At 40.6% G+C, this 22,200-nt stretch overlaps 1 protein-coding gene, 1 non-coding gene and 1 pseudogene across 2 annotated transcripts; 2 read left to right on the plus strand and 1 right to left on the minus strand.

Moving 5' to 3' along the window:
* Window positions 1-8,408: 8,408 nt before the first annotated feature.
* Window positions 8,409-8,515, minus strand: LOC125493952 (small nucleolar RNA R71). Its single transcript, XR_007270275.1, has one exon. It is a non-coding gene; the product is annotated as a small nucleolar RNA R71 (small nucleolar RNA).
* Window positions 8,516-8,602: 87 nt separating this feature from the next.
* Window positions 8,603-9,983, plus strand: LOC104896404 (uncharacterized). Its single transcript, XM_057392138.1, has 4 exons — window positions 8,603-8,705; window positions 8,762-8,824; window positions 8,944-9,512; window positions 9,705-9,983. Exons 1-4 carry the CDS (start codon window positions 8,603-8,605, stop codon window positions 9,981-9,983), a joined length of 1,014 nt encoding a protein of 337 aa, XP_057248121.1.
* Window positions 9,980-13,272, plus strand: LOC130590141 (uncharacterized; annotated as a pseudogene).
* Window positions 13,273-22,200: the final 8,928 nt, after the last annotated feature.

Raw genomic sequence — 22,200 nt, forward strand, 5'->3', positions numbered from 1 at the left:
ATCCCAAACATTTCTAGCCTCTCGGTCGATCCTAGTGGCCTCGGGGTTGGGGAGAAAACAATGGTGGTGACCCTTAACAAACCAACTCCAACGTTCCGGGTCATGGGTAGGACGGATCCATTGCATCCGTCGCAAGGCATCACTTCTTCCATGTTCTAGCCGTTGGCAAAATCAGTTGGGAGTTATGCGGTTGGTTCCGAAACTTCAGCCATTATCACATACCTTACTAGTAGACGGGCTGTTGTGGTTTGTTGTAGTTCCTAAAATCTAGGAACTACTTCAACAACACTCCTCTTTAGGTGTTGCCGGATTGTGCCTTTGAAAGCTCCTATTTAATTTGGAAAAAATGGATCAGAATACCCCCAACTTTGGCCCGTCCGCTTTTAATACCCCCAACTTTGGATTATTTTTAAATACCCCCAACTTTGGGGGTGGTCCGCCAAAAATGCACCCAGATGACTTGTAACCTGTTAACAAGGTAATTTTTTTAATTATTTCTCTTTTATTTTTAATTTTGATTCCTACCCACCACCACTTCAACCACCCCTCCCCCCACCCCAGACCCTCCCTCTCCCCTCCCCGGCTGCAAACCCTCATGCTAGCCCAACCATCCCCCTACTCCCACCACCCAGACCCCCACTCCATCCCCTAGCAGTCCCCCACTCCCTCCACCCCCGCACCCCTCGCCACTCCCAACCCAGCATCCCCAATCCCCACCCCACCCCACCCCCACAGTAGCAGCCCCCACTGCCCTAAACCCTTCGGAACCCCCCTCCCCAACCCCCGTCGAAATCTCCCTCCCCTCCCCTCGATTTTCGCCACCCCTCGCACTCCTAACCCATCAGCCCCAATCCCCACCCCCACCCCCACGCAGCATTCCCCCCCCACTGCCCTAACAACCTTCGGAACCCCCCTCCCTTAATCCTCGTCGAAATCTCCCTCCCCTCCCCCTCGATTTTCTCGGTTTCTGACATCTTCCTTCGTCACAATACTGAAGTCTTTCGGTGGGGGTTTGCTGGAAATCGAGGGGGGTGCAGGTAGGGGTTTCGAAGGGGGTTAGGAAAGGGGGAATTCGATGGGTGGTGGTGGTCAGGGAAGGTGACAGTGGGGGGTGGGGGGGTGGGGGGATGACGAGAGGAGAGAGAGATGAGCAGAGGGGGGAGGTTTTTTGGTTTACCAGTTCATCCGGTCATAACAGGTAAATGGTGCATTTTTGGCGGACCACCCCCAAAGTTGGGGGTATTTAAAAATAATCCAAAGTTGGGGGTATTAAAAGCGGACCGCCCAAAGTTGGGGGTATTCTGATCCATTTTTCCTTTAATTTGTTGCGCACAAACTAACTTCCAAGAGCATTATAGAATCACATAATTTTCACAATATTTACGTCCATAATATAAACTATTTGTAACGTACACAAATAAAGCTAACAACTTAATTTTTGATTAACCTCCGAATCAATTCTCCATAAGTTATTGAACATAATATTTGTGATATCTAAAAGATAATAAATCTAAGAGAAAATAACAAATCTAGATTAGAAGATAAAATAAAACAAAAAATGAATAAATCTAATAACATAAAATTAAACTAATAACACACGAAATAAAAGAAACTAAATTAACCAAAGTTAATTATTTGTCATCATCAAAATAGTGAAACAACAATATTCCCCCTTTTTGATGATGGCAAATAATTGGAATTTTTTTTTTATGTTTTTCTGGTTTTAAAAAACGAGAAAAAATATAACACACAACTTAAGAACCTAGACTCAACTATACTTAGACTCAACTAGGACTGGGAACAAGAGCAGGATATACTGGGAACAGGGATGAGATAAACATGCATAGGAACTAAGGAATTTTTTATTTTTAATACCAACTATATCTCTTCCCCCTTTTGTCATTATCAAAACCAAGTGATAAATCCAGCAGCACTAGAGAGTCAACAGTCTAGGCAGCAAGCAAGTAGCTCAAACACGTATCTTATAATATTAGCCATCCAAGCACAAGCAATAAGCAAATAGAAAGAAGCAATATGGACAGCAGAGAATAATCAAAATGCAGAGCACAAGAGTAAAACAGAAAATAGAAGAGATTAAAGTGCTTCATGTGTCTCAAAAGGACACATAAAGAGAGAACAAAAAGAGATTGTTTAACAATAACTACAGCCACAAAAACTTGTCCAATTTTGCAAAGTATAAAAAAAAAAGTGCTTAGGGCGTTTAAAGAGAGTGGTGACCACATAATCAATTTTGGAGACACACCATCTACTTTGTTCCCGATCCCCGTATCAGCTTGCTTAATGGCCATCAGTTGTTGTTGCTGCTGAGAATCCAGAGTCGAGACAGTGGTCTCTATGACACTGATCCTGGTGTGCAGTAGGGACAGAGAGTCTTGAATTTCCCGGAGCATTTTGTTGAGCCCAGTAGTAGATAACAAAGGAAAATCAACAGTGGTGGAAGGAACTGGATCCGAGTCTAGGTGAATAAACACAGCTTCACCTTGATCCTGCTCCTTCAGAGACTTGGGCCTAGCAATTCTTTGACTCTTCCTCATAGACCCACTAGGAACACTCTCTTCCCCCCAGCTTCCTCTTACCACCCACTTCCACCTTAACAGGCGTTTCATCCCTCTCAAAGTCCAGCTTCCCATTAACCAACCTTAAGCTAAGTCTTGACAGTGTGTCCTTGGTCAGGTAATTTTCAGGTTCAAGACAGAAGGAGGTACTGGCATGCAACTTGACTTTGCAATTTTTGAAGATGGTAGAGAGAAGGTTTCCATAGCCAACTTTTGTATTATGAGAAATGCAGTGAGAGAGATGTGAAATAATCAAAGAAGGGAGGTTGATTTTGATGTTCTTGGCAAGGCAGTACATAATGGAAAGATCCATTAAACTAGCCTAGGTTCTTTTTGAAGAGCGGTGTAAGATAAAACGCCACACAAATTGGAATAACAGTTTATGAAAGGGGGACAATTCTTTTTGATCTAAAGATAATGCATTCAGATTTCCATTAAAGAAAGCAAGAATTTTATCATTTGAGACTCCATTGTTATTAAGTTTTTCCTTACCCTTAACATACTCCTTATAACCCTCAATTGGAACTTCAAACCACTCCCCCAACTTCTTTTCAGTTAAAGTGATAACACAGCCATTTACAACACTTACACAGACTCCCTCAGTGAAATTAAAACTTGAACAAAAATCTTTCATTTCTTTTTCATATAAACCCTCATCTAAACTAACAACTTTCCACCATTTTTGAAACTTTAAAATGTTCAGCAGTTCCGTCCACTTGGACTTTTTGCACCGTTCAACATCAATATAAAAGCCCACAATTGGGATGATTTTGTTTTCTTACCTTTCTTCGTAGGAACAGTAATTTCCTTTTCTTGTTCACTTTCAGCTTCATTTTCACCTTCTTCTTGTTTAGGAGAGAGAGAAAGAGGAGGAGAGGATTCGGCTTTTGACCTAGTTGAATCTTCTTTTGTTTTTGATGATTCTTGAGCGCTAATTTCGTTAAGTGATGGTGTTTTCTCCCCGGAAAATTTTTCTTGATCACCGTTATTTTTTCTGTGAGAAGACATGGTGAAAGGGTTTTGGAGGGAGGTTGAAGATGAGAGATTAGGGAAAGATTAATTGATTTGAGAGTGGAAAGTTGTGAGGGGTCAGTGATGTGATGGGTTGGGGTATAAAAGCAATGATGATTCCGTGTGAAAGTAAATAAAAGGCTAGGTTTAGTGAAACAGTGTATGGGTTTTTGGGAAACATTTAATGATATTTCTTCTTTTAACTCAGATTAATCGAACTTGTAATTGTGGCAATAATACATATCAACACATTTATTTACAGAATTGAGGAGTAATAGAAAAAGGAATTATCAAAGAAATTTCGAGGAGAAAATAAGAAAAGAGAAAAATAAAAAATACTCTTGCATATGACAAAATTTGTCCATAGTGTACAAACTACGTACGTACCAAAATATGTGCAAGGACAATAAGGGTAATATTCAAAGACGAATGTGAGTCCTTATACTTGACCCTAGGTGTATGAAATTTATTTCATGAAAGTTGCAGGGCATACTTAGTAAGACACAATTCTTGGGGAATTAACATCATTGGTACATTCAAATAATTCTTATCATTCCTAGTTCCAAACGTATTTTTTCAAACCTGTCCCTAGATAGAGGTTTAGTCAATATGTCAGCTATTTAATTTTCTGTTGGACAAAAATCTACTTTGACTAATCCCTTTTCTACATTGTCTTTTAAGAAATGATGACGAATGTGAATATGCTTGACTCTAGAGTGATGAATTGGATCCTTAGGAATGCATATGGCACTAGTAGTATCACATAGTATAGGAACACACTTAAATTTTATGCCAAAGTCACGTACCTGTTGTTTGATCCATAATACCTGAGAACAGCATGCAGCATCTGCCACATATTCAGCTTCGGCTGTTGAAAGAGCAACATTTTTTGCTTCTTTGAGCTCCAAGAAACTAAGCTTGATCCTAGGAACTGGGCAATACCTGAGGTGCTTTTACGATTCACCAAGTCTCCAACATAGTCATCATCAGAGTAGCTAACTAGATCAAAGATGTCACTTCGAGGATAGAATAAACAAAGATCATTACTTCCTTTCAAATATCTAAGGATCCTTTTGACGATGTCAAATGAGATTCCTTAGGATTTGATTGGAATCTAGCACATAAACCAACACTAAAGGAAATATCAGGCCTACTATAGTTGATAAAGTAAGGAACCAATCATACCTCTGTAAGTTTCTGATCTATGGACTTACCACTTGGATCCTCATCTAACCTTGTTCCTGTTCCATTGGAGTATGGTTGGTTTTTGCTAATCCAGCCCATATTTTTTCAATAACTCCTTCACATATTTTTGCTGATGGATCATTGTTCCTCTTTCAGTTTGCTTGATTTGCAAGCCGATAAAGAAGTTTAATTCTCCCATCATGCTCATTTCAAATTCACTACGCATTAACTCAGCAAATTCCTTACAAAGAGATTCGTTAGTTGCACCAAAAATTATGTCATCCACATAAATCTGAACCACTAGAATGTATGTTCCTTTAGATTTAAGGAACAGGGTTCTATCAACTTTTCTTCTTATAAAATCATTAGAAAGTAAGAATTTTGAGAGTCTTTCATACCATGACCTAAGAGCTTGCTTTAGCCCATAAAGAGCTTTATCTAGCTTATAGACATGGTTAGGAAGATTAGGGTTTTCAAATCCAGAAGGTTGTTCCATATAGACGTCTTCTATTAAATACCCATTTAAAAAGGCACATTTGACGTCCATTTGGTACAACCTAAAACCCATGAATGCAGCAAAGGCAACCAAAATTCTTATTGCTTCTATTCTAGCTACAGGAGCAAAGGTTTCATCGAAGTCAATACCTTCTTGTCGATTGTACCCTTTTGCTACGAGTTTGGCCTTGTTCCTTATGACTGTTCCATGCTCATCCAGCTTGTTCCTGAAGACCCATTTCAGCCCAATCACCTTTTGGTTCTTAGGCTTGGTCTCAAGATGCCAGATCTTGTTCCTCTGGAACTCATTCAGTTCCTCTTGCATGGCATTGATCCAGTTAGAATCCAGAAGGGCATCATTGTGATCTCGAGGTTCTTTCATGGACAAAAGGCTTGGAAAGCACAAATTTTTTTCAGTTGGGTTCTCGTCTGAGTTCCCTTTTCAATATCACTTACGATTAAATCCAAGGGATGGGATTTCAGGTGTTTCCATGGTCTTGGTTCAAATCTCCTTGTCTCTGCTCCTCCTACTTAAGGATCTTCATTTGTTTCATTTTCTGGATGTATTTCTTCTACCTGTTCCTCCTGTATGACAGGATCAGGAACAATTATCTCTTTTTCACGAATATGCTTTTTGTCAGTACTGCAGGTGTTAGTTCCTCATTAAGGTTCACTGACTCTTCAGAACGAGTCAGTCCAATTTCAAAGTCATTTTCATGACTTAGTTCCTGCATGGAGTTAGTTTCATCAAAGATAATATGGATGCTTTCCTCAACACACATTGTTCCTTTGTTGTAAACTCTATATGCTTTACTATTTAAACCATATCCAATAAAAACAACCTCATGACTTCTAACATCAAATTTTCCTAAATTATCTTTACCATTGTTATGAACAAAATATTTACAATCAAAGATTCTAAAGTATGAGATATTGGGTTTTTTTCTTTGAGTAGCTCATAAGGGGTCTTCAGGATAATGGGTTTCATCATGACTCTATTAATGATATAGCACGCCGTATTTACTGCTTCAGTCCAGAAGTTCTTCGGAAGATTGCTGGCTATTATCATTGTTCTTGCCATGTCCTCCAAAGTGAGTTTATTCCTCTCCACCATGCCATTTTGTTGTGGAGTCCTAGGAGCTGAGAAGTTGTGGTCAAGTCCTTCATTACTGCAAAACTCATCAAATTTGGAGTTTTCAAAATCCTTACCATGATCAGAACGCAAATGCTTAATTATAAAACCACTTATTCTTTGTGTTCTTTTAGCAAAGTTTACAAACTCATCAAATGTCTCGTCTTTGCTATGAAGAAAAATAACCCAACTGTATCTTGAAAAATCGTCAACTATAACAAGTGATATGTCTATTTTATATAGAATTTTACCCCCATTTCCCATGGATTATTGGTATTAATTGCGCTCTTCGGAGCCCTTTTTTAGTACTAATGTGTGTCTTGTAGTGCATTCGTGTTTTCAGGCTGATTATTATAGGAACAAGCATATTTTGGTGCATTTCCTAATCCCTGACATCGCTACATGAGGCATGAAGTCGGGACGCGCGAAAATCTCACATTTGCCTAAAAACCTGATGACCGCTCGACCGGGCGACATCTGCCCCGGCTGGTCGGGCGAGTCTTACTTAGTCAGAAATCGAAAGCTGAAGTTCTAAGAAAATTTGCTCCCGCGCCCGACCGGGCGAAATCCGCCCGGCGGTCGGGCGAATGCTACTTAGCCAATTTTAGAAGATTAAAGCTGCCAGGCGAATTTTACATGCGGGCCCGACCGGGCGAAATCCGCCCGGGCGGTCGGGCGAGGCGAATGACTATTGTGCTGAAAGGCGCCCGGCCAGGCGCGACGAAGAAGCATCAGACCTGACGACCGCCCGACCATTAATCCCAACTTATATGATCAATTGTTCTTGTTTGATTGGATTGTTCTTATGCTCATTATCATACTAGGGATAGGTGATTTTGATTTGACTCCGTATATCTTATTTTCAATGGGAATTGAATCTAGATGGTTTTGTTGATCCAATCAATGGTATGAATATCTTCTATGGGAATAGTTAGATGGGATTGCTAGGAATTTAATTGTGATGCTATGCTTAATGCCTCTTTCTTGCATGATTCTATGGGAATAGGTTTGATTGCTTGTTTAGAGTAGTCATTGGTACTCGGGAGAGATATTTGGTAATTATAGGGTGCATTACTCCTCTTGGATTCTTGATTATGTTATTTGGGATGGAATTTATTCATGTATTGGTCATGCTAGTGGTGATGTTTAATTCTAGATGTTTTAGTCAATTGATTATATCTTGTGTGTTCTTAGTAATTATTGTAGTTTAGTGTTAGTCTTAGTCAACACCCTTTTCATCATTGTTTGTCACTCGTTTAGTTAAATTGAGTCAAGATATCTAGTGTTTGATACGTTTGTCCCTGTGGATTCGACCCTGACTTGCTCTGCTACATAGTTAGGAAGTTAGTTAGGTAATTATTTTTGATAGGTGCGCGACACGCCTACCAAATTTTGGCGCCGTTGCCGGGACTAACGGTATTAGATTAGTTTATCTTTGATTTTATTTAGCTAAACTGTCTTTGTTCGATCATTGTCACTCTATTTGCTGTTTGATCTCTTTTTTTCAGTCTTTTTGTTGCATGCGTACTCGTAGCAAGGGTCCACAAGATCTGATTACTCTTGATCGCGAGATCGAAGCTACAGCAAGGAGATTAGGAGGTCGAAGAAGACAACAACAACAAGAACCAACAATGGGAGACGAAGCACCACCAAAGTCTCTACGGGAATATGCTATGCCCGATGAGACCACCACCACCATAAACAGACCGACAACCGCTGCCAATCATTTTGAGCTCAAGCCACAATTCATCCAGTTTATCTCACAGGATTCCTATGCGGGAACACCCAAAGAGAGCCCTACTAATCATTTGGCTAACTTTTTAGAAAAATGCAATACTTTGAAATTAACTAATGTTTCTGACGATTTAATTCGGTATTGTGCTTTTCCTTTTTCTCTCAGGGACGAAGCAAAGGAATGGTTTAAGGAAGAAGAAGTGAGGAAGATTGCCACATGGCCAGAACTGAAGAAGGCTTTCCTTTACAAATTCTTCCCTCCTATGAGAACTTCCAAGTTCAGAAATGAGAAATCTGGCTTTCAACAACATGAATTGGAGTCTCTCTACGAAGCATGGCAGAGATACAAGGCTTTGCAAAGGCAGTGTCCACACCACGGCATTCCTGAGTGGTTGCTGATTCAAACATTCTACAATGGTCTGAAGCATGAAGTTCGAAGTTCTATTGATGCGCATCTGGCGGTACTTTCATGGCAAAAACTCCAGAAGCCGCGAAGACATTGTTGGATGATATGGCTGCCAACAATTACCTGAATGACTGGAGTATATCTCGTGGAGCCCCTAAAAAGGGAGGTAAGTATGAGGTTGATGCTATTGCTACTTTAACTAACACTGTGCAAGTTTTGCAGCTAAAGTTGATCAGTTGAGTAGCGGACCAGCAGCGCCTATTTGTGAGATTTGTGAAGTGCAAGGTCACTCCTTCACTGAGTGTCAATATAATAATCTGGGAGCGGGAATGAGCATGTCAATGCCCTCCTTAACACAAATACAAGGCCACAAAACAACCCATACTCAAACACATTTAACCCAGGTTGGAAGCATCACCCAAATTTCTCCTACAAAAATAACCAACCTCAACCTCCACACACCAACTACTCCCAGCCACCTGGTTTCCAACAAAGACCACCATTCAACCCTTCATCATCATCCTCTCGACCCAACCTTGAGACTATCATGGAGAATTTAGCTTCCTCTCAGGCTAAGCAAGTTGAATACCAAGCCAAGCAGAATGAATTTTTCAACAACTCTCTCCAACAAATCACTGCTCATAATAAATTGATGGAGAGTCAGATGACCCAACTAGCCCAACAAATAAGCCACCTCTCTAAACCTTCAGGCCAACTTCCTGGGCAAACTGAACCAAATCCCAAGGGGCATATCAATGCCATTTCATTGAGGAGCGGTAAGGAATTGCAAGAGCCTACAAGGAGGGTAACTGAGCACCACAACACTGCAAAAGAGGTTATAGAGTTGAGTGAGGAAGTTCAAGAGAAGACGGGTTTGGAAGATGAAGCTAAGAAGACTAAGAAAGAGGAACCCACTGTCATTCCTATTAAACCATACAAGCCACCTGTTCCGTTCCCTCAAAGATTGGCACAGGCAAAACTTGAAAAGAAATATGGGAAGTTCCTTGACATCCTGAAGAAGCTACACATCAACATACCCTTCTTGGATGCCATATCTGAGATGCCTTCTTACGCTAAGTTTTTGAAAGACATGCTCTCTAACAAACGAAAAATTGAAGAAAATGTCACTGTTTCACTAACTGCTGAGTGTAGTGCTATTTTGCAGAATACGCTTCCAGAAAAGCTAGGAGATCCGGGCAGCTATTCCATTCCGGTCAAGCTTGGAGATATTGCTATCAAGAATGCTCTATGTGATCTTGGGGCTAGTGTTAGTCTCATGCCGTTATCTATCTGCAAGCAACTCAACATGGGCGAACTAAAACCCACACGCATCTCTCTACAACTAGCTGACAGGACAGTGAAGTTTCCACTTGGTATACTTGAAGATGTTCCTCTTCGAGTGGGTAAATTCTTTATTCCTGTGATTTTGTCGTCATGGAGATGAAGGAAGATGCACAAGTTCCCATAATTCTTGGAAGACCTTTTTTGGCCACTGCTGGAGCCATTATTGACATGAAGAAGGGTAAAATCACTTTTGAAGTAGGTGATGAAAAGATGGAGTACACACTCACAAACTCCATGACTTCTCCTTCTATGGGAGAAACTGTTTATAGAGTGGATGCTCTTGATGAGGTGATAGAAGCAGAGGCTTTCAATCTGCAACTGGATGATTCGCTACAAACGGTCTTGATGGGTAGTGCTGATGAGGAAGATTGGGAGACTAAGGAATACAAGAGACTTCTAGAGGAGACACGAGCCACTGCAGAAGCTGAAGAGCCTCTCCAGGAATTGCTGCATTCTGAGGACACTAAGGAGAGTACTACGCCTCCTAAGGTAGAACTGAAACCTCTCCCTCTACTTTGAAATATGTGTTCATGGGTCCCAATGATACATACCCTGTATTGTTAATTCTGAGCTTGATGACATTCAAATTGAAAAATTGCTCGTTATTTTAAGGAAATATAAGAATGTCATTGGGTACACCATTGATGATATCAAGGGTATTAATCCCTCATTTTGCATGCACAAAATCATTCTTGAGGACGAACATGCTTCCTCTATAGAATCTCAACGAAGACTTAATCCAAATATGATGGAAGTAGTCAAGAAAGAGGTTCTTAAATTGCTTGATGCAGGTATAATCTACCCTATCTCAGATAGTAAGTGGGTTAGCCCTGTTCAAGTAGTCCCTAAGAAAGGAGGTATGACCGTTGTCAAGAATGATAAGGGTGAGCAAGTTCCCACTAGGACTGTGACAGGGTGGCGCATGTGTATTGATTATAGACGATTGAATAAGGCCACCCACAAGGATCATTTTCCCCTCCCCTTCATTGATCAATGTTAGAAAGACTGGCAAAACACTCCTTTTTCTGTTGGTTGGATGGATACTCTGGTTTTTTCCAAATTCCTATTCATCCAAGTGACCAGGAAAAGACTACCTTCACATGTCCTTATGGCACCTTTGCATATCGAAGGATGCCATTTGGACTGTGTAATGCTCCTGCCACTTTTCAGCGTTGCATGATGGCAATTTTTTCCAGTCTTATTGAGAACTCTATGGAAGTATTTATGGATGACTTCTCCGTCTATGGAACATCTTTTGACGTTTGTCTTGCTAATTTACAAAAGGTGCTCCATAGATGCAAAGAAGTTAATTTGATTCTCAACTGGGAAAAATGTCATTTTATGGTGCAACAAGGAGTCGTTCGGGTCATATTGTTTCTCATCGGGGCATTGAAGTCGACAAAGCAAAAATAGAGGTCATTGAGCGTTTACCACCTCCTAACTCTGTCAAAGGAGTAAGGAGCTTTCTTGGTCATGCGGGATTCTACCGCCGCTTCATAAAAGATTTTTCCAAAATTGCTCGACCTCTAACTGAGCTTTTAGGCAAAGATGTCCCTTTTGTGTTTACTGATGCTTGTACTGAGGCTTTTCACAGGTTAAAAGCGGCTCTTATTTCTGCTCCTATAATTCAATCGCCTGACTGGAATCTCCCTTTCGAGATTATGTGCGATGCTAGTGACTACGCAGTGGGAGCAGTATTGGGTCAGAGGGAGGATGGTAAACTGCATGCCATCTACTATACAAGCAAGACTCTTACTCCGGCCCAGATGAACTATGCCACAACTGAGAAGGAACTGTTAGCAGTGGTGTATGCGATGGAGAAATTTCGGTCCTATCTGGTGGGGTCGAAGGTGATAATTCACACTGATCATGCGGCTCTTAAATATTTGATGAGCAAGAAGGATGCTAAGCCCCGTTTGATTCGGTGGATTTTGTTGTTACAAGAGTTTGACTTGGAGATTCGAGACAAGAAGGTGTTGAGAACGTTGTTGCAGATCACCTTTCTCGAATTGTTATGGATGCTGAAGGTGATGAGGCTCTACCAATTGATGATACTTTTCCTGATGAGCAGCTTCTAGCTTTAGCCACTGCAGAGATCCCATGGTATGCTGATATAGCCAACTATTTGGCTAGTGACACTATTCCTCATGGATATTCATCTCAACAAAAGAAGAATTTCTTTAAGGATGTGAGGAGGTATTTTTGGGATGAGCCCTTCCTTTACAAGTCTTGCGCGATGGGGTATTAGAAGGTGTATTCCTGGAAATGAGGTATCCTCTATTATATCTCATTGTCATGATTTACCTTGTGGAGGCCATGCTAGTACTAATAAAACTGCAGCGAAAATTCTTCAATGTGGTTTTTATTGGCCTACTTTGTTCAAGGATGTTCATCATTATGTGCATTCTTGTGATCGCTGTCAAAGAACGGGAAATCTTTCCCGTCGGAATGAGATGCCTCTTAACGCTATTCTTGAAGTGGAGATATTTGATGTGTGGGGTGTAGACTTCATGGGTCCGTTCCCTTCTTCTTATGGGAACAAGTATATTCTGGTTGCTGTGGACTATGTCTCCAAATGGGTGGAGGCTCTTGCTTCTCCAACTAATGATGCTCGTGTGGTTAGTAGATTTTTCAAGAAAACTATTTTTCCTCGCTTTGGCATTCCACGGGTTTTGATTAGTGATGGAGGTAAGCATTTTCTGGAGAATAAATTTGAAGCTATGCTTAAGAAGTATGGGGTGCATCATAGAGTGGGACTTTCATATCATCCCCAAACTAGTGGACAAGTGGAGGTTTCCAACCGTGAGATCAAAACTATCCTAGAGAAGACGGTTGCACGAACACGAAAAGATTGGGCTGCTAAACTTGATGATGCATTATGGGCTTACAGGACAGCATTCAAGACCCCCATAGGTACCACACCATATCGTCTTGTTTATGGGAAAGCATGTCATCTCCCTGTTGAGTTAGAGCATCGTGCATTTTGGGCTATTAAGAGCCTCAATTTCGACTCTCACACGGTGGGCGAGAAGAGACTCCTTCAACTTGCTGAGCTTGATGAGCTTCGTCTGGATGCTTATGAGAGTTCTAGATTGTACAAGGAGAAGACTAAGAGTGGCATGACAAGGGAATTGTGCGCCGCGAGTTCAAGGAAGGGGACTTGGTTCTTCTTTTTAATTCTCGTCTGAAGCTATTTCCCTGGTAAACTTCGTTCGCGGTGGTCCGGTCCATTCAAGGTCTACAAGGTTTTTCCTTATGGTTCAGTGGAGCTTTGGAACCGGCAAGGAGACACTTTCAAAGTCAATGGCCACCGATTGAAGCATTACCGAGCTGGAGATCCCATTGCTGAGCAAGTTGACATCATACTCTCCATCCCTTCACCTGAGTGATACTAGAGGAGGTCGAGCTAATGACTTAAAAACTAGCGCTTATTGGGAGGCAACCCAATTTCCTACTTTTTCATTTCTTTTTCTTTTGATTTGATTTTATTTTTTTATTATTTTATTTTTTATTTTTATTTTTTTGGAGTGATTTTGGAGTGAAAAAAAAAATTTGCACAAGTGTGGAACTCTACTGCAGGAACATGAGAAAAAAACGGACTAAAGCGGAACAAAATTATGTGCACTGGGCACCGCCCGGGTGGTCGGGCGAATTCTGCCCGGGCGGGCGCGCAAGCACACTTAAGCTGGGCCATTCAAGACGTGAAAATTGACTAAGGACGAAATTCCGCCCGGGCGGTCGATCGAAATCCACCCGGTCGGGCGCGCAAGCACAAATCCAAGAGAGAAATTCAGAAAACACGAAAAAAACTAAGGAAGAATTTCCGCTCGGGCGGTCGGGCGAAACCCGCCCGATCGGGCGAGACGCAGATTCTCGAGATAAAACCCACGATTTTTCTGATTTCCTTCACTCTCTTTCAAACCCCCATCTAACTTCATCTTCTTCCTCTCACTCTTTCTCTCTCCTCTCAAACCCTAACCCCAATTCTCTCTTTCCTCACCATCTCCACTTCAAATTCTTAAAATTTCTAATCTTTCACTCATTCACCAAATTCCCATCTTACTTACAAACTTTTCCCCTCACTCTCTCTCCTCTTCCTCCTTCTTCTCACTTCCTCTTTGGGTTTTTCTTGAGTAAAGGTTTGATTTTTATGGTGATTTTTGCTAGATTAACCTTGCAAATTGCGTTTTAAATTTATGGTCATTATGAGATGATTTCCTTCAAATTTTTGTGAAATTCTCAATTTCTCCACCATTGCTCTGTTTTTGCAGGTTTTTCATCATCTCTAATGGCGGGCGAGAGGTACACGTGGCTCTCACCCTACTGCAATTGAGGTAGATCCTGACTTTCCTCATATAATTTTCAAGGATGAGGCTCAAAAGGTGCGTTTTCAAAAACTTAAGCACCGTATGATTGCCCCACCCGATTTGTTCATAGTGACCTCTTGCATGTTTTGGGTATTGCTGAAATTACCCGCACATTATTTGTTGGTATGGGAATAGAACAATTCCTCACCTTGTACCATGGCACATATGCGGACCTGACCCTAGAATTTCTAAGTTCCTTAGAGATTCGAAAACACGCTCAAAATGACCATGTCCTGTATTTTCGCATTTCCAATGTGGATAGGAGACTGACCCTCCGTCAATTTGCACAGCTATTTGGTATGACCGTTAGGGGGGAAAGGAAGAAACCAGAGACATTTCTGCTAGGCCAACTTTGGGAAGCCCTCACTGGTGTTAGACCACCCAACTGTCAGCATTTACAGATTAAGTCGGTCCATCATCCTAGCATTCGATTCCTGTTAAAATTCTTGGGGAGTACTATCTTTGGGCGGTGGGAACCCAACACTCTAGGACTGAGGAACTAAGTGCTCTTGGACTTATCTGTGGCCCGTCACCATGCCTATGCAGTTTGATCTTGCGTATGCATTTATGCATCATCTGCATAAGATTTCTACGACTTACCCCACTTTTGAGGAGGACGGCAGTGTCCGTTCCTCCGTACCTATTGTCATTGGGGGACTAGTCACCCACATCGCCTGTCATTTCGGCCATGTTGAGATTCGGGCCAATGCTGTTCCGGGGCCTTCTTACCTTGACCTTGACCACTTCTTATGCGTACGGTACATTGTCCCTAGTGGTCGGAATTATAGGTGGATGATTGTCGCTAACCAGTCTATACTTCTTCCAGACCCCCTTAGCCCAGCCGCTTATAGAGGATGACCACACAGGGAATGCCGCTCTACCTACCTATCTCCTTCCTGTTGGAGATGCGGCCCACCACCTGAGACTGGTCCCGTACCTGAGCCTCCACAGTCTACCGTAGGCGAGAGGCCGCCCCTTCATGCCCTCCTCTTCCTTCATGCCCTCCTCCTCTACCCAACCCCTCCCCCTACTGCTGACTTTGAGGGGATGATGAGTGTGTTGAGCGTATGGAACTGAATATGACTGCAACACTCAAGCTCTAGAGCGCCTAGAGCGCCGCGTAGACACCATCTACGATGACCAGCGCCTTGCTATGTTCCCTATGTATGATGATTATTGCAGGCTTGGTACGATCGCACAGGCGGGTCCCCAGTTGGTACACCTGGAACCCCGCCTATGGTGGAGCTGGAGGGAGTGGCGCTGATGATTCTGATTCCGATTCTATGGCCGACTGAGGGCCGTGTTCCTTGCCTTCTCCTTGTTGCAATGCGGACATTGCCAAGTTCAGCTTGGGGGAGGCTCTTCACTGCACATATGGTATCTTCTATCACTTCTTAGGTAGTTTACAGCTTTTGTAGTTCAGTTTAGCATAGTTTTCTTTGTGTGTTTGGTGTGTTTTGTGTGTTTTTCTTTTCTTTCTCTTTCTTTTTTTTTGGTTTGTTTTGTCTTCACCATGTATGATGTGTGAAGCCTGCTGAAAAAAAAAAAAAAAAAAGAGAAATCAAAGTCAAGGTTGAATAGTTGTTTCCCTGTGCCCCATGCTATCATAATGCTGTTTTGACTTTGGATTGTTGATGGACACGAAACAATGATTGATCACCAAGGCATGGCATAACTGTACTTAGATCTATGATAAGAATCAAGATTGTGGCACTCTATATGTCCTGCAAGCATGTTTAGGCTTAACTGTGAGCTTTGTGCCTTAACGTCATGCTTTTCTTGTGTGTATGCCCACTTCATGAGGGATGCTAGAACTTGTGTTTTCTCTCATTGATGCATTAGTTATACAATGTCTAAACAAAAATGATTATGACTCACGTAGGAATTTGCACCAAAAGACCAAATAACCTTCCCTGCATTCATTTCCCCTAGTTAACCACTCTGAGCTGAGCCTGTTTCTTTTGACAACTACATTATGAGCTCCTCATTTTTCCAAAAATACGTCTCTTTACCATTGGTAGTGAAGTATTTAGGAATTTTTGGTTGATTAACTTGTGGATTATGAAATTGGTTGTTGGTATGAATGAAAAGATTGCAAGAAAGAGAACAATCATGATTAACTACATGTGCAAAAGAAATTCTTCTCTATCCTCATTAGCTAGTAGCTAAAGTAAGAACTCCTAAAAACATGACAAGTAAGATTTCCAAGAGCAATTATGAAAATCAAATTGAAAAAAAAAAAAAAAAAAATAAAAGAGAGATCTCATTTGAATTATGTCATATTGGAAGTCATTACTTGGGTTATATGAAGAATAAAGGAGGTGAGATGAAAGAAAAATGGGTCATAGTTGTGTTGCAATTTATTTGATGTGTGGGATGTTCGTTCAAAAGTTGTAGTAATACTTCACTACCTTAAGCACCACATTCCCAAATATTTGCCACACCTACCACCTTAAGCCCCATTACAACCTTAATTGAGTCATATGATTTGTTTCATGTATAACTACCTGATGTGGAGAGATGATACAAGCCTATGGACTAACTTGGTGAAGTGGAGCAATTGAGCGCCATATATCACCCTTCAAACACACGAGTGTGAGAGTAGGGACGGGTACTGGGGATGGAAAGAAGCAGTCATTTTAACTGCTTGGAGAGTGCTTTACAAATGAGTGGTGAGTCCCTTGTGAGATCCTTCTCATTGATTTGCAGCGCATATTTAGTGGCCTCTCATTGATTCTTATCCCTGATTGGTATTTGTTTTTGTCGAACCTTACGATTATGACTTGTGGTGTGTTTGGATTCGATCTATTGTCATTTCAAGAATTTTATGATGGGGTGAAACTACTATTGATGCTTTGAACTGTTGATTTTCAGACAGGTTTTGCTTAGGGGCAAGCAAAAGTCTAGCTTGGGGGAGTTTGATATGTCTATTTTATATAGAATTTTACCCCCATTTCCCATGGATTATTGGTATTAATTGCGCTCTTCGGAGCCCTTTTTAGTACTAATGTGTGTCTTGTAGTGCATTCGTGTTTTCAGGCTGATATTATAGGAACAAGCATATTTTGGTGCATTTCCTAATCCTTGACATCGCTACATGAGCATGAAGTCGGGACGCGCGAAAATCTCACATTTGCCTAAAAACCTGATGACGCCCGACCGGGACATCTGCCCCGGCTGGTCGGGCGAGTCTTACTTAGTCAGAAATCGAACGCTGAAGTTCAAGAAATTTGCTCCCGGCCCGACCGGGCGAAATCCGCCCGGGCGGTCGGGCGAATGCTACTTAGCCAATTTTAGAAGATTAAAGCTGCCAGGCGAATTTTACATGCGGGCCCGACCGGGCGAAATCCGCCCGGGCGGTCGGGCGAGGCGAATGATATTGTGCTGAAAGGCGCCGGCCGGCGCGACGAAGGCATCAGACCTGACGACCGCCGACCGGGTGAAATCCGCCCGACCGGTCGGGCGGGACGATCTTTTGGCTGTTTTGAGCGCGTGTTGCGCCGGATTTGCAAGACATATAAATACTATTTTATTAGAGTTAAAAACTACGCCTTTTTACTAGAGAATACATTTTTATAACTTTTTAGAGAGCTTTTGAGTTTATTCCATTGTTGAACATTGATTACTACGCTTTGATTCCTTCAAGTAAAGACTAAGTTTTCTTAATCTCTTCTTTCCTTTCATTATTATCATGTCTTTTAATTTGTTCATTATTTGTTTTGCTATTTCAATTATGTGTGAGTAGTCCATTAATCTAGGGTTAAGTAAAACCCTAGCAATGATTTAATATATGAATTCTTCCATTAATCCCAATTATATGATCAATTGTTCTTTTTGATTGGATTGTTCTTATGCTCATTATCATACTAGGGATAGGTGATTTTGATTTGACTCCGTATATCTTATTTTCAATGGGAATTGAATCTAGATGGTTTTGTTGATCCAATCAATGGTATGAATATCTTCTATGGGAATAGTTAGATGGGATTGCTAGGAATTTAATTGTGATGCTATGCTTAATGCCTCTTTCTTGCATGATTCTATGGGAATAGGTTTGATTGCTTGTTTAGAGTAGTCATTGGTACTCGGGAGAGATCTTTGGTAATTATAGGGTGCATTACTCCTCTTGGATTCTTGATTATGTTATTTGGGATGGAATTTTTCATGTATTGGTCATGCTAGTGGTGATGCTTAATTCTAGATGTTTTAGTCAATTGATTATATCTTGTGTGTTCTTAGTAATTATTGTAGTTTAGTGTTAGTCTTAGTCAACACCCTTTTCATCATTGTTTGTCACTCGTTTAGTTAAATTGAGTCAAGATATCTAGTGTTTGATACGTTTGTCCCTGTGGATTCGACCCTGACTTGCTCTGCTACATAGTTAGGAAGTTAGTTAGGTAATTATTTTTGATAGGTGCGCGACACGCCTACCAACAAGTACATATCTCTTACCAGATCTGCTTTGGATTCGAACATGGCCACATAAGTCCATATGAATCAATTCAAGAGGACTTTGTGTGCTTACCATCTTCTTTGGTTTGAACGAGGATCTAACTTGTTTTCCTTTTGCACATGGTCCACAAACTTCATGATTTGAGACCTTGATTGTTGATAGACCAACAACTAAGTCCTTACCACTTAGCTTCTGGAGCAAGGTCATACTTGCGTGACCACACCTTTTATGCCGAAGAAGTGGTTCATTGTCGACGACACTTAAACAAGTTAGATTGTTCCTATGAACAAGGTTTAGGTCAACAACATAAGTGTTTCCCTTCCTAGTTCCTTCCAGAATCTTGGTACCTGTTCCTGTATTACTTACTACACAACACTCGTCAGTAAAGTTCACACTGTTCCCTTTGTCACAAAATTGAGAGATACTAAGTAGATTTTGTTTCATACCCTCGACCAAAAATACAATATCTATGGAATGTGATGACTTAGAGTTTCCTACCTTACCTATAGCTACAATATTACCTGTAAGATTGTCTCCGAAAGTCACAGTTCCTCCATCATAGGCTGAAAGCGAGAGAAATTTCTTTTTATCTCCTGTCATGTGTTTAGAACAGCCGCTATCGAGGTACCACAGGTTGTTCTCCCTCACTTTAGCCTGTATCCAAAACAATTAGTCAGTGGTAGGAACCCAGTCTGACTTGGGTTCCTTTGTTGGGCTTGTATTTCTCTTAACTTTCCACACTTGCTTAATTAAGCGAGTGTTCATCTCAATATGTTCTTCTCTGGAGGAACAGTCAGACACTAAGTGACCACTGTTCCCACAGTAAGAGCATACTCGGCTGCTTGGAAGATCAACATATTTTTTCATTTTGTTTTTCTTCTTGTGATTGAAACCTAACCCATTCCTTCCTTCATTTTTATACTTTTGTATCCAACTCACTTGATCAGGAAGTTTTGTTCTTGAAGATTTCATTTTCCCTTTAAGTACCAGATACTCATTTAAAACACTATCATGTTCGAACTTTAATTTTTCGAACTCGGACCTGGTATTTATAGAGGAACTGGTTCCTTCAGGAACAAATAGTTTCAATACAGCCATCTCTATATTCAAGAAATAATTTTCATTTTTAGCATTTTCAAAAGCTTCTTGAATACGTTGGTTTTCATCAAAAACTTCAAAGAATCTTTCCTCAATATTTGCATTTATTGGTTTAAACCAATTTGAATGTCGTTTGGTGACTTCTAAGGCCTTTTCCATATTTTCTTCTCTAACGCAGATAGCCTTGTAATCATCCAAAGTTTCCAAAACAAGTTTTATTAATTGATTCTTTGAAAGTTCTTTTAACTCTTATTCAACAACATTAATGCGTACCTTATTGCTTGGCAAGTCTTCTTCATCGTCTGTCTTTGCCATGAGACACAAATGAGCTGTTTCCTCTTTAGGTTGTTCCTGCTCCTCGTCTGAATCTAATTCTCCCCAGGCAGCAACCATGGCCCTTCTCATATCAACTTTTGAGAAAGGTTTTTGTTGTTCCTTTCCTTTCTCCTTGTATTTTCCTTTCCCTTGTCATTTTCCCAAAGTGGACATTCCTTTATGAAGTGCTCAGGACTTCCACATTTATGACAGCTTAGCTTCCCTGGCTTTTTCAAGTTTTTTCCTTTTTAATTCTTGTTGAAGAATTTCTTGAATCTTTGCACAATCAATGCTGCCTCTTCATCAGTTTTTGAATCCTCTTGTTCATTAGACTTGAGAGAAAAAGCTTTAGGTCTACTAGAGTCAACTTCATGAGTTCCTAGATGTATTTCATGAGTCAACAGGGAACCAAAAAGTTGCTCGAAATTGAATATGGTGAAATCTTTTGTTTCAAGCAAAGCAGTGACCTTTGCTATCCATTTTTCATCCTGAGGTAGACTTCGTAGTACTTTTCGTACTTGTTCCTCTGGAGTGATGACCTTCCATAGGGATTCAAGCTCATTTATTATGTTGGAGAACCTTGTGAGCATTTCTTGGACAGACTCCTTAGGCTTCATTTGAAATAGCTCATATTTGTGCATGAACATATCTATATTTGATCTCTTGACTTCGTTTGTTCCTTCGTGAGTAACTTGAAGAAGTTCCCACATTTGCTTGGCCAATTTGCATCCCATGATTCGATTGTGTTCATGGGGACCAAGGCCACAGTGGAGAATCTTTTTGGCCAAGTTGTTCATCTCCATCTTATCGAAGTCATCTTTGTCATATTTGGAGAGAGGTTTGGGGATGTCTTCACCTTTTTCATATTTCTCTGTGACTTTGAAGTCACCAATCTCTATCACTCTCCAAACTTGATAATTTTCAGCCTTAATGAAAATTTTCATATGATTTTTCTAGTATGGATAATACTTGCCGTTAAACATAGGTGGACGCTGAGTTGAGTAACTTTCATCCGATCTTTCTCCCGATGTGTTCATCTTTTTCAGGAACTAGCTCCTCAGTGTTAACTGATTCTTGGAGGAACCTTGCTCTGATACCAATTTTTAGTCGAGTACAAGCACTTGAGCAACTACAAGGGGGGGGGGGGTGTGAATTGTAGTTGGGGAGATTTTCTAACTTTTTGTGAAAATAAAAGAATATTTATCTAAGAAAGAGATAAATGCATAAACTTGAAAGAAATAAGAACACGGGAACTTTTACAAGAAAAACTTCCTAGGCCCAATAGGAAGAAAAACCATGACCATGAGAGACTTTGACTCAATTCTCTTTAATGAACTTTAGGCCAAAAGACTCTCTTTTGTACAACCTAAACTCGGACCTTCTCTATTCCTCTAGGAACTTGTTCCCTGTCAACTTGTTTCCCCTGAACAATTGACTTTCTCTCTTAACTTCACTCGAAGTCTTTTCTCTTTCTCTTTTCTTTCTCTTTCTCTTTTTCTCTCGAAATGATTACAGATTTTGATTCACATAACCCAATCTTTAATACACTGAGTAATAATGAAAGAAGAGTAAAAACCGAATATACTTTCACAAAAATATTATAATAAAATTCTGAAAGCATAACTCTTAAGTTTGTTACACAAAACTATTTGTAGATGATAATCATTCCCATGATCTTCTCCGTGAACATAGTGGAGCTGAATTTCAGACTCACTTCTTCCACGTTCTAGTTGTTGGCAAAATCGGTTGGGAGTTATGTGGTTGGTTCCGAAACTTCAGCCATTATCACACGCCTTACTAGTAGACGGGCTGTTGTGGTTTGTTGTAGTTCCTAAAATCTAGGAATTACTTCAACAACCCTCCTCTTTAGGTGTTGCCGGATTGTGCCTTTGAAAGCTCCTATTTAATTTGCTGCGCACAAACTAACTTCCAAGAGCATTATGGAATCACATAATTTTCACAATATTTACGTCCATAATATAAACTATTTGTAACGTACACAAATAAAGTTAACAAATTAATTTTTTGATTAACCTCCTAATCAATTCTCCATAAGTTATTAAACATAATATTTATGATATCTA

Source organism: Beta vulgaris, chromosome 9 (genome assembly GCF_026745355.1).
Source record: "Beta vulgaris subsp. vulgaris cultivar EL10 chromosome 9, EL10.2, whole genome shotgun sequence".
Taxonomy (NCBI): Eukaryota; Viridiplantae; Streptophyta; class Magnoliopsida; order Caryophyllales; family Amaranthaceae; genus Beta; species Beta vulgaris.